The 13,790-nt window shown below is 45.8% G+C and overlaps 1 protein-coding gene across 1 annotated transcript in view; it reads right to left on the bottom strand.

The window, feature by feature from the left end:
* BCL2L10 (BCL2 like 10) overlaps positions 1-7,537 on the bottom strand; it is a 34,970-nt gene extending 27,433 nt beyond the window's left edge. Inside the window, exon 1 of the mRNA XM_085644178.1 lies at positions 6,838-7,537. Within this exon, the coding sequence (XP_085500304.1) occupies positions 6,838-7,242 (405 nt within the window). The 5' untranslated portion in view covers positions 7,243-7,537. The remainder of the gene's footprint in view (positions 1-6,837) is intronic.
* Between the last annotated feature and the right edge of the window lie 6,253 nt (positions 7,538-13,790).

Raw genomic sequence — 13,790 nt, 5'->3', positions numbered from 1 at the left:
TTTCACAGTGAAAAGCCCATGACATAAAATGCTCCATTTGCCTTACCCCGTCTGGTCAATAACAACTGAAAGGGCATATAATGCAATGGTCCTCGCTTTTGGGTTAATATGCCTCCTACATGCGTCCATTTCTGTGGTAGTTGTAAAGAAGGGAGATGTAAATGTATGAATGCGGAAATCAGTTGGCCGAGGAGGATGAGAGGGAATCTAACCGGCTTCTAATGGGTATCTAGTCTAGACACATGCTTATCCGTACCTTACAACTTAAGTTATCTACAGAAACAACGGAATACAGACTATTGGTAAATCTTCACCATGGCAGCAGGGTTTAAAAGACTTGTGCAAAGAAAACAAAAAAGTTTGCTGAAGAAAAAGACGACATATTGGCTGGCCCACCAGCAGTGCTGAAATTGTATAAGAATGAGTGCTGGTTTCCCAAGCTCTGTTCAGAAGCTCACAGCCTGTGTTATTAAATGTCCAGGCGCTGAACACCAATGCAGTAGACTTGAATCAATCTCATCATACCTCTTTAATCCACTAACATCCACTCCCTGCCCCTGTGTCTCACTCTCGCAGGTTCTGGCTTTCTTCCTTTGTGTTGGTTTCTCACTCTCTCTCTTCCTTCTTATTCCCTCGTGTGTTTTTACCCTCTCATGCACTCAGTAAATGTCTAATGAGGAAAATAAGTGCCGGCCTCCCGAAATGAGTGCCGGTGAACCCCACAGGAAACCCCCGGCTACACAAGACTGTCTCCCTCTAGAAATCAAGATGTTTGAGATTGTGCATTTGTTTCCAAGTCTTCGCTGCTAGGTAGAATAAGCATCCTCTGCTCTTGCTGCATCTGATGCAGGGGGTGTGGACAAGCGAGAGGAAAGCGGATGTGTATGGTGGGCTGGTGAAAATTCAGGCTGTGGTTCACGTAGACTGGTCTGCAGTAGTGTAGGATCTTGTATGCATGGGTGAGTATTTTGCACTGGCATTTGTTCTGAACAAGGAGCCAGTGGAGATCGGAGGGGAGATGTGGGTTTGTCGCAAGAGATCCAGGACGAGTGACAATCGGTATGGTCTGTAGCCTTTGGTGGAGGTGGGCTGCGATCCCCAAGTAGAGAGCATTGCCGCAGTCTAGTCGGTTGGAGATGAGGGCGTCCTGAGCGCTGGGTAACCGTTGTAGGATATGATGTTGAGTCGGTAGGATCTGATGATGCTGGCCAGTGGTATCATGTACGTGTTAAAGATGGGGAGCTGAGAGATGAACTATGAGGTACTCCACGAATGATTTCTTAAGGGTTCCGAGGGTAACTGTGATAGAACTTTTTGTGTTCTTCCGGTGAGGAACGAGGCAATCCATCTGAGTGTAGCTCTTTGGATGCCGATGCTGTGCAGTCTTACGATGAGCGTGTGGTGATAGACTGTCTAATGCCACCAAGGTGCAGGAGGATCAGTGCCGCTATCCAAACCTAGTCGAGGAGGGTTCGGATGTTGTCAGTGGCTGCAGTGCAGACTGTTGTGTGCTGTGGTTGCTGCAGAATCAAGACTGGTATGCTTACAACCCAGCACACAACTCTTAAGTTGACAGCTATACTGAATGGAGGGCACCCAACAGCTTATACCCGAATCAGATTGGCAGGCAATAAAGCTTTTAGCACACTTTGCCTTTCTCAGCATATGCCACAAAAAAATGCCCATTGTGTGTCTGCGTGTCAGTACCACCTAACGGAGAGGGCCAGAAACCAGTCGTTAGTGTCAGCATTCTAAAAATTGTGATTGGATGAACCAATCTAAGTAGTCCATAGAGAATGCTAATAGCTGATACTTCCTGCTATAGGACTGTAGGGGCAGCTAAATCCTGGAACGACCTCCCGGTTCACCTTAGAAACGCAACAGACTTGTTGGCTTTTAGGAAGGGTTATGGAAACATGTTTTTTGATAAGTAACTGCCTGTGCCACTCTTGCATGACGGATTGGTAACTAGCGCCAGGACACCCTTGGGTAATCGTGCGCTTAATAAATATCCGTAACATAACAAGCAAAACATATTGGAACATTTGGATTTCTAAGATCACTTTTAAACGCAAGATCTGAAATATCAGAAAACTGTTTTTTCAAGTAAACACGAAGCCTCAAGAATGTTGACCAGGACACCAAAGCTGTCTGAGGTTTGAAAAGAATGTTCGACATGCAGCCACACCAGACTTCATACGCACTAAGTAACGATGACCGCTGAATGTGAGCAAACAAAACTATCTACATTTTATCCACACTTAAAGTAAATTCTATTTTTGATACATGTATATGTGTGTGATGTATGTTGTGCAAGTTCAAGAAATGGGGCCAGTACTCCCAGCAAAAGTTTTGCTGGCATGTATGCCGCTACATGGGATATTTTTGGGTGCGTTACGGAAGGAAGGAAGCAAATTCGGCCACAGAAGTACAAAGGAGGTGACAAAAATGTCTCTTCTGCTATGCTGCTTATTTTCAGCAAAACGGGTAAACCAAGGTTTTTATAATGATCCACCATAAACTAAATGTTCTTCACGTAACCCAAACAGATTGAAGCAAGGAGCGTGCCCCGCCACGACAAACTAAAGAGGTAATAAAAGGGTTAACCTCCATGAGCAGTTTTTTTTATTTATTTAAACGGGCGAGAGGTATTTGCCATCACTGCACTCTGGAAATGCACAGCATGGTGATCGCTTGTGCTTCAGTTGGATACTGTTACTCCTCCCTAGTACGAGGTACCTACAATAACTTGGTACATCCTCTGCCCTCGTTAAGAACCAATTACACGTCTGGGTTACGTCTCCTGTCTTTGTAAAAGATTGTACCGATGTGGAACTTCAACATGGTTTGATGAATGAATGAATGATCTAAACTTGTCAGCACAGGTACTCCAACAGGAGTGTCCCGGCGCTAGAGGTTCACACACGACGGCAGCCAAGGACGACTTAACTGTTAAAAAGGCATATTTTCAGCTGTTTCTTTAAAATGTAGTCAGATCAGTAGATACCAAAAGCACTTTAGTATATATTGTGAAAAACTGCACGAAATACACAAGCTTCACTAATCAATTCACATGGCAAATACACAATAGCACTAGCTGTACCACAAGCTCTCCCTTGATCTCAGTCACCAAATTCAGACCATTACTATCTAGACAGAAAAAGACTGAATGCCTGCTTACACACTACCAAGATGGTAAAATTAAGAAACTATTCTCTCAAATCCTGGCGTAAAATCTCTGCATAAGATTGTCAAAGTGTTTGCGTGACCCTGGAGAAACACCTAGAAGCAGTCAGTCAATAAAGACTTGCACATGCTGGCGAATAGGACGCACCAATCCAAGTACGAATGAATGTACAATAATATGCTATTAACTTTTGTGCTGTTCGAGAAAGTCAGGATCCCCCGCAGTCTGCAAGGACTGTTGAATTAAACCAGCTCTGATAGACAAGTGGGATACCCTTTACTCCCTCCCACACAAACTCAGCCACATGTAGACTTTGTTTAATAGCTACATGGAGCTTCTTACCAACAGGAGAGCCAGTGGGGGCCAAACGAAATAGAAAGATAGTTCAAGTGTCGCGGCAGACACCAAAAAACATCCTAAAAGGTCAAGGGATGAAAAACACCATAGAGTCCACGCTCACCTCCTTAGGTACCACTGTCCCAATCAAATCCAAGGTAAGAAAGTTAGGAATGATTAAAGATGCCAGCCCATGTCTCAACTTAGAAATAGAGGCATTAGTCTAAACCACCTTCCACCAACTGAAACGCTTAAAACATGTCCCCCATCTCGCAAGAGAACACAGACCCATGGTAAGAGGGGCCTTAGTTCACCCGAGCCTAGACTACATATTGCACTGCCTTGTACGCCAGCCTACCCATACAACAAAAATACAAAAGACCAAAACGCACCAGTGCATGTCATTTTCGTACTTCAAAAACACAATCTACTCACTACCCATCTTGGATACCAGCAGTACCGGTCTATACAGGTCAGAATTAATTTCATACACCTTACCCATCCCTTACTAAAACCTGGACGGCTCAGATGCCATCAAATAAAAATTTACCACACAATACTAGCTACCACAATACCACCCACCCCGACCTACCCAAGCTATCACACTAGATTGAGAGGATACAGGCGCTTTTCAGTATCGGGCTCACGTCTGCTGAATATGTAAGGCTGCCCGGGGGGGGGGTCGCACAGCGGCCCGCCCCTTGGAGGGCGGCCGCCTTAGTGCCACAGGAAGGCACAGGGGTGGGAGGTCGAGTCCCTGGGCCAGTCCGGGGGAGACCCCAACAGATAGCTGTTTCCGGCGAGGGCGGGCAGGAGACAGGGGTACTTATACTGTCTCCGCCCCCTCCTCGTCCTCTTGTCCGCTCGTTCGCCTTGCCCGCCCCTCCGCTTACCCGGCGTCCGGAGGGACAAAAGGGGGGGGGCAGGTTTTTTCTAACAATGTTACTTTGTGTTGCAGGAGGAGTTACAGGGCGATCCAGGGTCTGCACTTACCAAGGGGTACAGCATGCAGCAGCACCATGGGGTGCTAAGCCAGGATACCCAGGGATGTTTAGCGGGTCCCCTGGAAGAACGACGGCGCCCCGTTAACCGAAAGGCGGTTGTGGGTCTGAGCAACCGGGGGCTGCCATTTATGCTCCGCCCACCCATCACGGGGGGGCGTGGTGAAGCATGTGGACTGGTGGTCCACGGATGGGAGGGGTGGACCCTCCCAATATTTGGTATACACCAGTTGGCGTTGCCATGGTGACTCTAGGCTTATCAGACGGGCAGGCGGCATAGGGCTGGCCTGCCCTGGGATCGCCCGTAAGATAACCCACCTTGTTTGCATATTGGTTATGCTAATAAACCTGCAGCAATATTTCTCCACTTACATTACAGTGTCGTGTGTTTTTATTTATGCACTTATGTCTTATGTGCTTTGTGATAACTGTTGCCGATATTGGCACTATGGTATGTGCGCTGAAGCGGTCTCATTGGCAGTAGCACACTTTTAATGTATAATAATTAAAACAATATATTCTTTCAGAACAACAAATGTTAAAGTTAGGAGGAAAATAACCACATTTAACTACAGAACGTGGTGTCAGGCGCGTCAGCCAACAGGTATGTGTATTAAATAAATACAAGGGCTACCTCCTCTAGGAACGGATTGTTCTAAACAAGTATAACCTTAACTAAACTCAACTCTGCTCACAAAGGTCCATCCTACTGCAGCTCCCACGGAACGACAATAGCTTTCCAGTTACCTCATTCAGGAAAAACAACACTTAAAGACAATGTAATTACTTAAGGGGTTGTAGAACCGGAATCACAGCTCCAAATTCCTGTGGGAATGTGTGTTCTCTATACAATACCTCGTAACCAGCACTGGAACCAAATGGCGGCGACGGCATGGCCAATTCGACAGCAAGTCATCTAATGAATTAGCTCAAACGTCAAGAACTCCACTCTGTACATACCTTAAGAACCCAATTAGAGATTAGATCAAAGCGAATACAAACTGTGATATGCCTCGTATTGGCCGTCGACATCTAAGGAACAATGACACAGAGGTAAAAGTGTGCTAGGACAGACTGTCCAGCTGATGGGCACGGGGCACCATGCACGCCCAGTGTATGAAGGAAGTGCTCCGTGAACAAAAGCCAGCTATGAATGAAGTGCACACGTGTGCAACCGGGAGAGGCAACTGAATGAACAGTGCTCAGCATGGCTTTGTTCTTCACTTGGGCCTCGACAAGAACACTAGGCAGAGTACTGCGCGACGAGAGGTCACTTATTTGAAGCTATCGCTGGACATATACCACTAAGCATAGGGTGGACCAGGCGTCCCGGGTTTTGGCAGGGAAAGTTCCGGTTTTCACCAGCTGTTACGGCAGATTTCGAGAAATTAAGTTTATGCCCCGGTTTCTGGAGAGGGTCGACCGAAAACGGTGGGAGGTGCCCTTTTATGTTTCCCAAAGCGGGGAAAGTTAGCTGCTGTTGTAAGAACGCAGTTTAACAGGCATGATGGCTCTAAACATTGCATTGGATCTGTGTGGCTCTGTAATTCTCTGCTGAGGAGCTCTGTCATTTTCTGTGCTCGGTTGGAGTAAATTGTAGTCCTTCTTCTATTTTTGTAAAATGTTCCGGTTTTTTGGCTTTCAGTCTGGTCACCCGAACAAAGCACAGTGCGCAAACGTGAGGGGGGGAGAAATAAATGGTACTGTGCAACGCCTAGAAAAAGAGGGCCTAGAGCTGCGAGGTTGTCTCTCGCGAGCTACTCCCGTGAATGAGGAGTATGAAAGTCGAATTGCCACATGCCTAATGTACAAGGGGGTGGGTGAAATGAATGGTACTGTGCCTAGGCCTCTCGAGTGGTGCTGTGCCCAGAGCTCTTAGCGTGAATACCGCGGTGCATACGAACCCACTCACGTGAATGAATGTTGCTATGAATATGGCTAATTACACGAAAGAGAATTACACTATTGCAATGACTGGTCAGGTCTAACGACATGAAGGGTGCCATGGAATAGTAAAATCTGTAAGCAACGATTACTATACAACAAATAACTGTACATACATAGTGTCCCCAACAAAAATCGTGAAATATCCGTGCTATACAAAAGGATGAACAATTAGTGTGACATTAGTGAACGGGTCTTTCCTTGGGCTCACCCCGTAACAAACAAATGAGATTCCCTCAAAGACTCCTCACAGATTAATGAATAGGGCTCCTCGCACATATGAATGAATAGGGCTCTCGCAAATGAATGAATGGGGCTTTGCGCTAGCCTTCAGCGGCTCGGACAATACAAAGTTGGGAATATATTTACCCATCCACCGTTCTTTTCCAGCCATTCGCGCTTCTCCTGCGCCAGGTAGTGGCTCAGCACCCCCGCCAGTCTGCGGGGGGTCTCTGCACAGCCGCTGCTCCTCTTGGCCAGAGATCCAGCGAAAGCAATGAGCGCCACTACCCGGCCCCAGCTAAGGCCGCCCTCGTCGCCCAGGTGCTGGGCCACCCGCTGCAGTACGAGGGCGGGCTCGGTCCCACCGGCCTCCAGGGCACAGCAGGAGTCTTGGAAGAAGTCCCGGTGCGGCTCCAGCACGTCGGCAGTTACCCTCAATAGGGTGCGAGCCTTGGGGCTGACCGGTGGCTGGGAGCTGGAGGGGCCAAGGCAGCAGTGCCGGAGGTAATCTTCCAGCAGCTGGGAAGTTTCCTCGCTCAGAGAGTCAGGCATGGCGGCTTCCAGTGACAGCAGTCGCGCGTTTGTCCGGTTCACTAGCCCCGGGTGCCATGTGCTTAAAACCCTTTAACCAGAACCGACAACCCCCTCCCACTCCCAGGCAGCAGCTGGACAGCCCCAAATAACTGGATTTGGCTTCCTTCCCTGGAGCTCCTCCCCAGGAGGGGGAGTCTTACCGAGACGGCACCGCCCCTAAGTCGCGGCCTGTATATACCCACCATGGCCAGCGGTGGCAGACCCTCGACTTTAGCACCGCTCGGAAGACGCGTTCAACCAGACCCAACGTTTTATTAATGCTTGAAAATGCTACACTTTTAAGTATTTCGAACGAAGTTCACGAATCGCAATCATCCTGTGATTTATGTATCCAGTGTACTTAAACAGCAGACTATTTAGGTGCACGTGACTTATCCCACTCAAAACACTTCTGTTATGGCCTCCCCTTTTGGTGAAAATTTATATGGCAGTTGTAAACTGAATACTGAAGACGCTTTAAAATGGCCGTAGTCTTAACTGGAATCCCCCGGAAGTTTCTGATGCTGTTCTCCATTTTGCTGTATCATCATGCATTATATCCAGTCAAAGAAGCCTGTGCTCAATTTAAAGCGGCCAGCTAGGCAGGATATGACAAATCCTTTTTGTGCCCAGTTATTCATATGGAACGAGGAAGACGTCACGATTCCCTCGCACGAGTTTCCGTTAACAAACTATCACTTTCAGCTTGTTTTCACATTACATTTTAGCGGAACCTTTACGCGCAGCTCTTATCACCTTGGTTAACTTTTTATTTAATTGGAGAAAAATTTGCATTGACAAGTAGAAATACATTACATATAACAAATGCCAAGCCAAAGGACAATGAAACGAGCATTTGCTTTTGAGCTATTGGCACTGTAAATGACAATGCCTTTTATTCATGTTTTGAGTTTTAACACATAAATAAAAGGCATTGTCTGTAGAGTGCGTTCTCGCAAATGCCAGACCTATTGCATTGCAATAATGGGGCCTGCTTGTTAGATTGTAAATATCAGAGGAAGAGACCGACTTGTGACATCTTCAAAGTAGTGATAAATAGTGCAGTGAAAAAGATGTGTAAGTGTTATAATATACACAGACACAACGTGTGAAGTGAAAGTTACATATTATTCGAGCTATAAACACTTACAAAGCGCTCCAACATCTTTTGCTCTGTGATTACACCGTCGCGGCTCTGGAAGAAGAGCGGGGGGCTATTTCCTGCTCTCGGCTCAGGAAGAAGAGCGGGGGGCTATTTCCTGCCCTCTCCGTGATTTGAGTGTGCAGTGTGGCATTGCGTAATGTCATTGATATCCTTGGCCTAATAAAAACACTCCAGCTGTAGTAGGGCCCTGGCTTCACCTCCTGGTTCAGGGTGGGCTGTGCTTTATGGCAGGCATGGAGAGAGGGAGGGGTGGCCTCGGCTGCAGCTCCGGCCTCGTACAGTGCCCCTGCTATTACAAGTGAACGAGAGGCGATGAGGTGGTGTTATTGGTATCGGTGGTGGTGGTGGTATTGGTGTTGGTAGTGGTTCTGGTATTGGTGGTGGTGGTGGTATTGGTGGTGGTGGTACTGGTATTGGTGCTGGTAGTTTTGGTGGTGGGGTATTGGTGGTGGTGGTGGTATTGGTGGTGGTGGTATTGGTGGTGGTATTGGTGGTAGTATTGGTACTGGTGGTGGTGGTAGTGGTGGTGGTGGTATTGGTAATGGTGGTGGTGGTATTGGTGGTTGTAGTGGTGGTTGAATTGGTGGTGGAATTGGTGGTGGTGGTATTGGTGGTGGAGATATTGGTGGTGGTATTAGTGGTGGTGGTTTTGGTGGTGGTATTGATGGTGGTGGAGGTGGTGGTATTGGTGGTGGTGGTAGTGGTATTGGTGGTGGTATTTGTGGTGGTGGTATTGGTGAGGGTGGTGGTATTGGTGGTGGTGGTATCGGTGGTGGTGGAGGTATTGATGGCGGTGGTGGTACTGGTGGTGGTGATGGTGATATTGGTATTGATGATGGTATTGGTGCTATTGATGGTAGTGGTGGTGGTATTGGTGGTGCTATTGGTAGTATTGGTGGTAGTGGTATTTGTGGTGGTATTGGTGTTGGTATTGGTGATGGTGGTGGTTTTAGTGTTGGTGGTAATGGTGGTATTGGTGGGGGTGGTGGTATTGGTGGTGGTTAGATATATTGGTGGTGGTGGTATTGATGGTGGTGGTGGTATTGATGTTGGTGGTATTGGTGGTGGTATTTGTGGTGGTGGTATTGTTGGTGGTGGTATTGCTGGTGGTAACGGTGGTGATATTGGTGGTCGTGGTATTGGTGATGGTAACGGTGGTGGTGTTATTGGTGGTGGTATTTGTGGTGGTGGTATTGTTGGTGGTGGTATTGATGGTGGTAATGGTGGTGATATTGGTGGTCGTGGTATTGGTGGTGGTAACGGTGGTGGTGGTATTGGTGGTGGTGGTATTAGTGGTGGTGGTGGTATTGGCAGTGGTGGTGGTATTGGTGATGGTTGTGGTGATATTGGTGGTGGTGGATGTGGTGGTATTGGTGGTGGTGGTACTGGTGGTGGTATTGGTGGTGGTAGTATTGGTTGTGGTATTGGCAGTGGTATTGGTGGTGGTGGTATTGGCGCTGGTGGCGGTATTGGTGGTGGGATCGGTGGTGGTATTGATGGTGGTGGCATTGGTAGTGGTGTTGTTAAAAATCCACATACACGGAGGATCTTTCGCAGTTGGCAAGCTGAATATTGAGGCAACTGTGGCCCATTTTAATTAAAGGAGGTGTTTCCATATACACCAAAGTTGAGTGGAGAACAAATATCCCTCTCCTAGGATTATTTATGCAGAACCTGCCCCTTATAAAAAAACTCAGGTTTTATATTCCACTTTTAGCATCTTTTATGCAGAATCTGTCAGCTAAAAGAATAAAGGTTTTTATGGGGCCCACCTAAGGATAACACACAGAGAGAGATTTACCTACATCCTCTGAATATTCAGACTCCTTTATGTCTGAATAGGAGTGTTTGCTTTAAAGGAATAAAGATAAAATTATGTTGCTGGGAGATATCGTTTTTCCTGAGGAAGGTGGTTGTGAAATCAAAGAACCCACCGGAACGCCTCAATGCTATACAGTTTGAGACACTATATATTTAGAAAATTTATTAGAACTTGAGAATCAAGTCTAAAAGTACTTCAGTTTGACAGATGATTTGTTACAGGTTGGTGTCCCTTTAATGACATTATTGTCTAATGTATTTTCCCGCTATGGCTTGTGTGTTGATGATGTTTTACCAATGATGCTATGTTTTATTTCTCTTTTTCTTGAATATTGATTTATTGGTGTATTGAATGATTTTTATGCTCTTTTTTTAAACGTCGAATGTTTGTACAAATAATGATTTTTTGTATGCATTGTGAGTTTTTGAATATAGCCTTATAGCCCGCCGTAGCGGGCTATACCGGCTGTTAATGGCCCGCTGCAGCGTTAAAGGCCCGAGCCGAAGGCGAGGGCCTTTAACAACAGCAGCGGGCCATTAACAGCGGTATAGCCCTGCTACGAAGGGCTATAAGGCTATTAGAACATTCTGCCACTAGAGGGAAGAATGTTCTACCAAAACAAAGCCCTTCAGGGAGCGTGAGGGGATTGAAATCCGCTCAGGCTCCCTGAAGTCTTTGTTCACAGCCAGAGCTGTGAACAAAGACACATTGGAATGTTGGTGCTCCGGGCTTATACCGGCCAGTATTAGCCCGGAGCGCTCCATTGTCTTCAATGGAGCTGCCAACGTTCCAATGTTCTAATACATATTACATTTTCTAAAGAAAAAAATTAGTTGGTACTGTGTACATATATATACATAATTATATTTTTGTTTTGGTGATATTGGTTGATCCTTGGTTTGAATGCGCGATAGCTGAACTGTTAAGATGCCCAAAGGGGCGTTACTTTTTGACTCTTTGTTGTTGTTAATAAAGCAGGCTTTTGAAAACAACCCATCAGGTGGCTTTAGTACATATGACATGTAACACAGATGTGATGCTGGCAGCTTCAGCCCATTAGCACATGATTATGTGCTCCCTGAAATTCACATGACTTAATTTGCTAACATTTCTAAATCCATTTTACTTGGGGGGGTTGAAACAGACTCAAGATAATGTTAAAGTGATTGAAAGCAAGCGCCCGTGTTACAGGGGCAGCAGTGTTGCTTAAAAAAAACAAGCGGTTTCAGCTAAAGCAGCGCATGTCCGGCCTGCAATAAGAGAAACTCAATCAAATAAATAGTGCTTACAGGCTAAATAACAGGTCCCGTGTGTAACAACTGAAGTAAAAGGGCCAGTTGCCATGGGAGGGTCCAAATTAAGACAAGGCCGTACTAAGGAGGGACTAACAAGCCTATTAACAAATCCCAATGCAGCATTTACGAAAGACAATGACACAAGCCAATGAAAAATATGGGAGGAGAGTGGATGCGGGTTCTCTCCCATACTCTACTACAGCAGTCTCGCAGAGTGGGTAGCGCATGCGTGCTGCCGCTAGGCTCGAATCAAAAAGAGGAGCAAGCAACATCATTGGGGAGTGGGTAGAATAGAGCATAAAGTACAGAATGCATGATCAATCGTCAGAAACACAGATAAAAAACATTATAGCAATGGTCTGGGCTTGGCGTAACCATCACTACGTTCCTCATAATCTAAAATAAGCATTACAAGGGAGCACGTTCAAATGACGACACTCTCATGTGATGGTGGGTTGTCACTTTATTTGAATAAAAAAAAGATTAACAAAGAGGGGGCTGCCATCCATCCATTGGTCAACGATCCTCCTCCTGCATTCCTCACTCGAATCCCGAGGACATGCTAATAGAATGCCATCCCCACGTCACATAGACATACCTAGAGAACAGAGAACATTACACATATCTCTCTCTGCAGGTGGCTCAGCAAAATAAAATATTTGCCTATGATGGCATAATGAGACCTGTTTATGGGTCAAGTGTATTACAGTTAAGTCAAATAGATTATTCAAGTTACTAGATCTGAAGGCCTAGAATTATATTTTATGATTTTCCGTGGGAAGATCAGAAGACTTGTTGGGAAGATCGGCAGATATCATGGAGAAATATGCGGAAGGAAAATGGGTGCATGTAAAGGAGGAGGCGTAAAGAAGACATGGGGTAAGCAAGATTTTCAGAGCCATTGCAAGTGAAGAAAGTCTATCCCTATACTGTATTATTGAATGAAAGATATTTCTGGAACACAAGACGTTAGTGAAGGTTGCTGACTTTGTTGAAGGAGAGGGTCAATGGTGGGGATGGAGTTCAGTCCAAAGGAAGGGAGGTGCATGGAAAGGATAGTGTGGGTCATGGCAGGACTCAGCAAGAACCGGCCTGGCATGATGATTATGTGGTGGGATAAGCATTTCTCAGGACCTGCGTTGTGTTGAGGTTGAGCTTATATCCTAATACAAGATCAAATTCTCTCGCAATAGATTCTACTGCCGTTAGAGCAGCAACCAGAGTAGGTGTTAAAATAGCCAAGTCATCTACATAAGCTAGAACTTTCAGATCAAGATGATGTATGTGCAATGGGCTAATAGCCTCTTTCGATTTAAAAGCTTGGATATAGAGCTCAATATCAAGCGAAAAAAGCTGGGTTGAGAGGACAATCCTAATGAGTACCTCTGGTGATTTCTATAGGATCTGAGGGGCTACCAGCACAAAGAACACTAGCCTTCAGATCTACATATAATTGCCGAACCAGAGACAGAAACCAAGGGCTCAATCCAGAAGTGCCCATAACTGCCAAGAGAAACGTTCAGGAAACCCGATCAAATGCCTTTTCGGTGTCTAACATTATCATTACAACAGGGGGCCTCATCAACCGTAGCAACCACCAGGGCGGTAATTACTGTGTTGATATGTGAGGTTGTGTCGCGTACGAGTATAAACTCATGCTGGAATTCACAGTAGATACCCTGTTGGCCAAAACCTGAGTATAAATCTTGGCATCTGCGTTAATCAAGGAGATCGGACTACAGGAACCATAGTGCATAGGGTCCTTCTCTTTTTTTTATGGAAGATAACAAATGTTAGACTCCCCGCAGGAGTTGGGCACCTGGTCAGAGAAATCAAAAAAGTTAAAGAGATCACAGAGAACCTGTGTTAGAACATGTGACAAATTTGCATAGAATTCCTAAGGAATTTGGTCTGGACCTGAGGCTTTGCCCTTTGATAATTGACTGCCTGCCGTTTCGACTTCGGGCAAACTTGTAGGCTCTTCCAGTCTTAACCACTGTAGCCAATTTAGTTTTCTATGATGATATGTGTCAATAACCTGATTGACAGCATCCACAGAAGCAAAACAATCCTCCCAATATGCTAGAACACCAGAAATTCCTCCCTTATGCACTCCTGATCAATAATATGTTCACCTTTATCATTGATGATCTTCTTAATAACATTAGCGCTAGCTCTTTTCTTGACCTTAAAGGAGAGTAGTCGTCCCACCTCCTCGTTATTTTCAAAGCTAAACAATTGCTTA

The sequence above is a fragment of the Triturus cristatus genome, chromosome 3_1 (genome assembly GCF_964204655.1).
Source record: "Triturus cristatus chromosome 3_1, aTriCri1.1, whole genome shotgun sequence".
NCBI classification, from domain to species: Eukaryota; Metazoa; Chordata; class Amphibia; order Caudata; family Salamandridae; genus Triturus; species Triturus cristatus.
The sequence above is the reverse complement of the archived record's forward strand: the minus strand, read 5'-3'. Positions and strand labels throughout refer to the sequence as shown.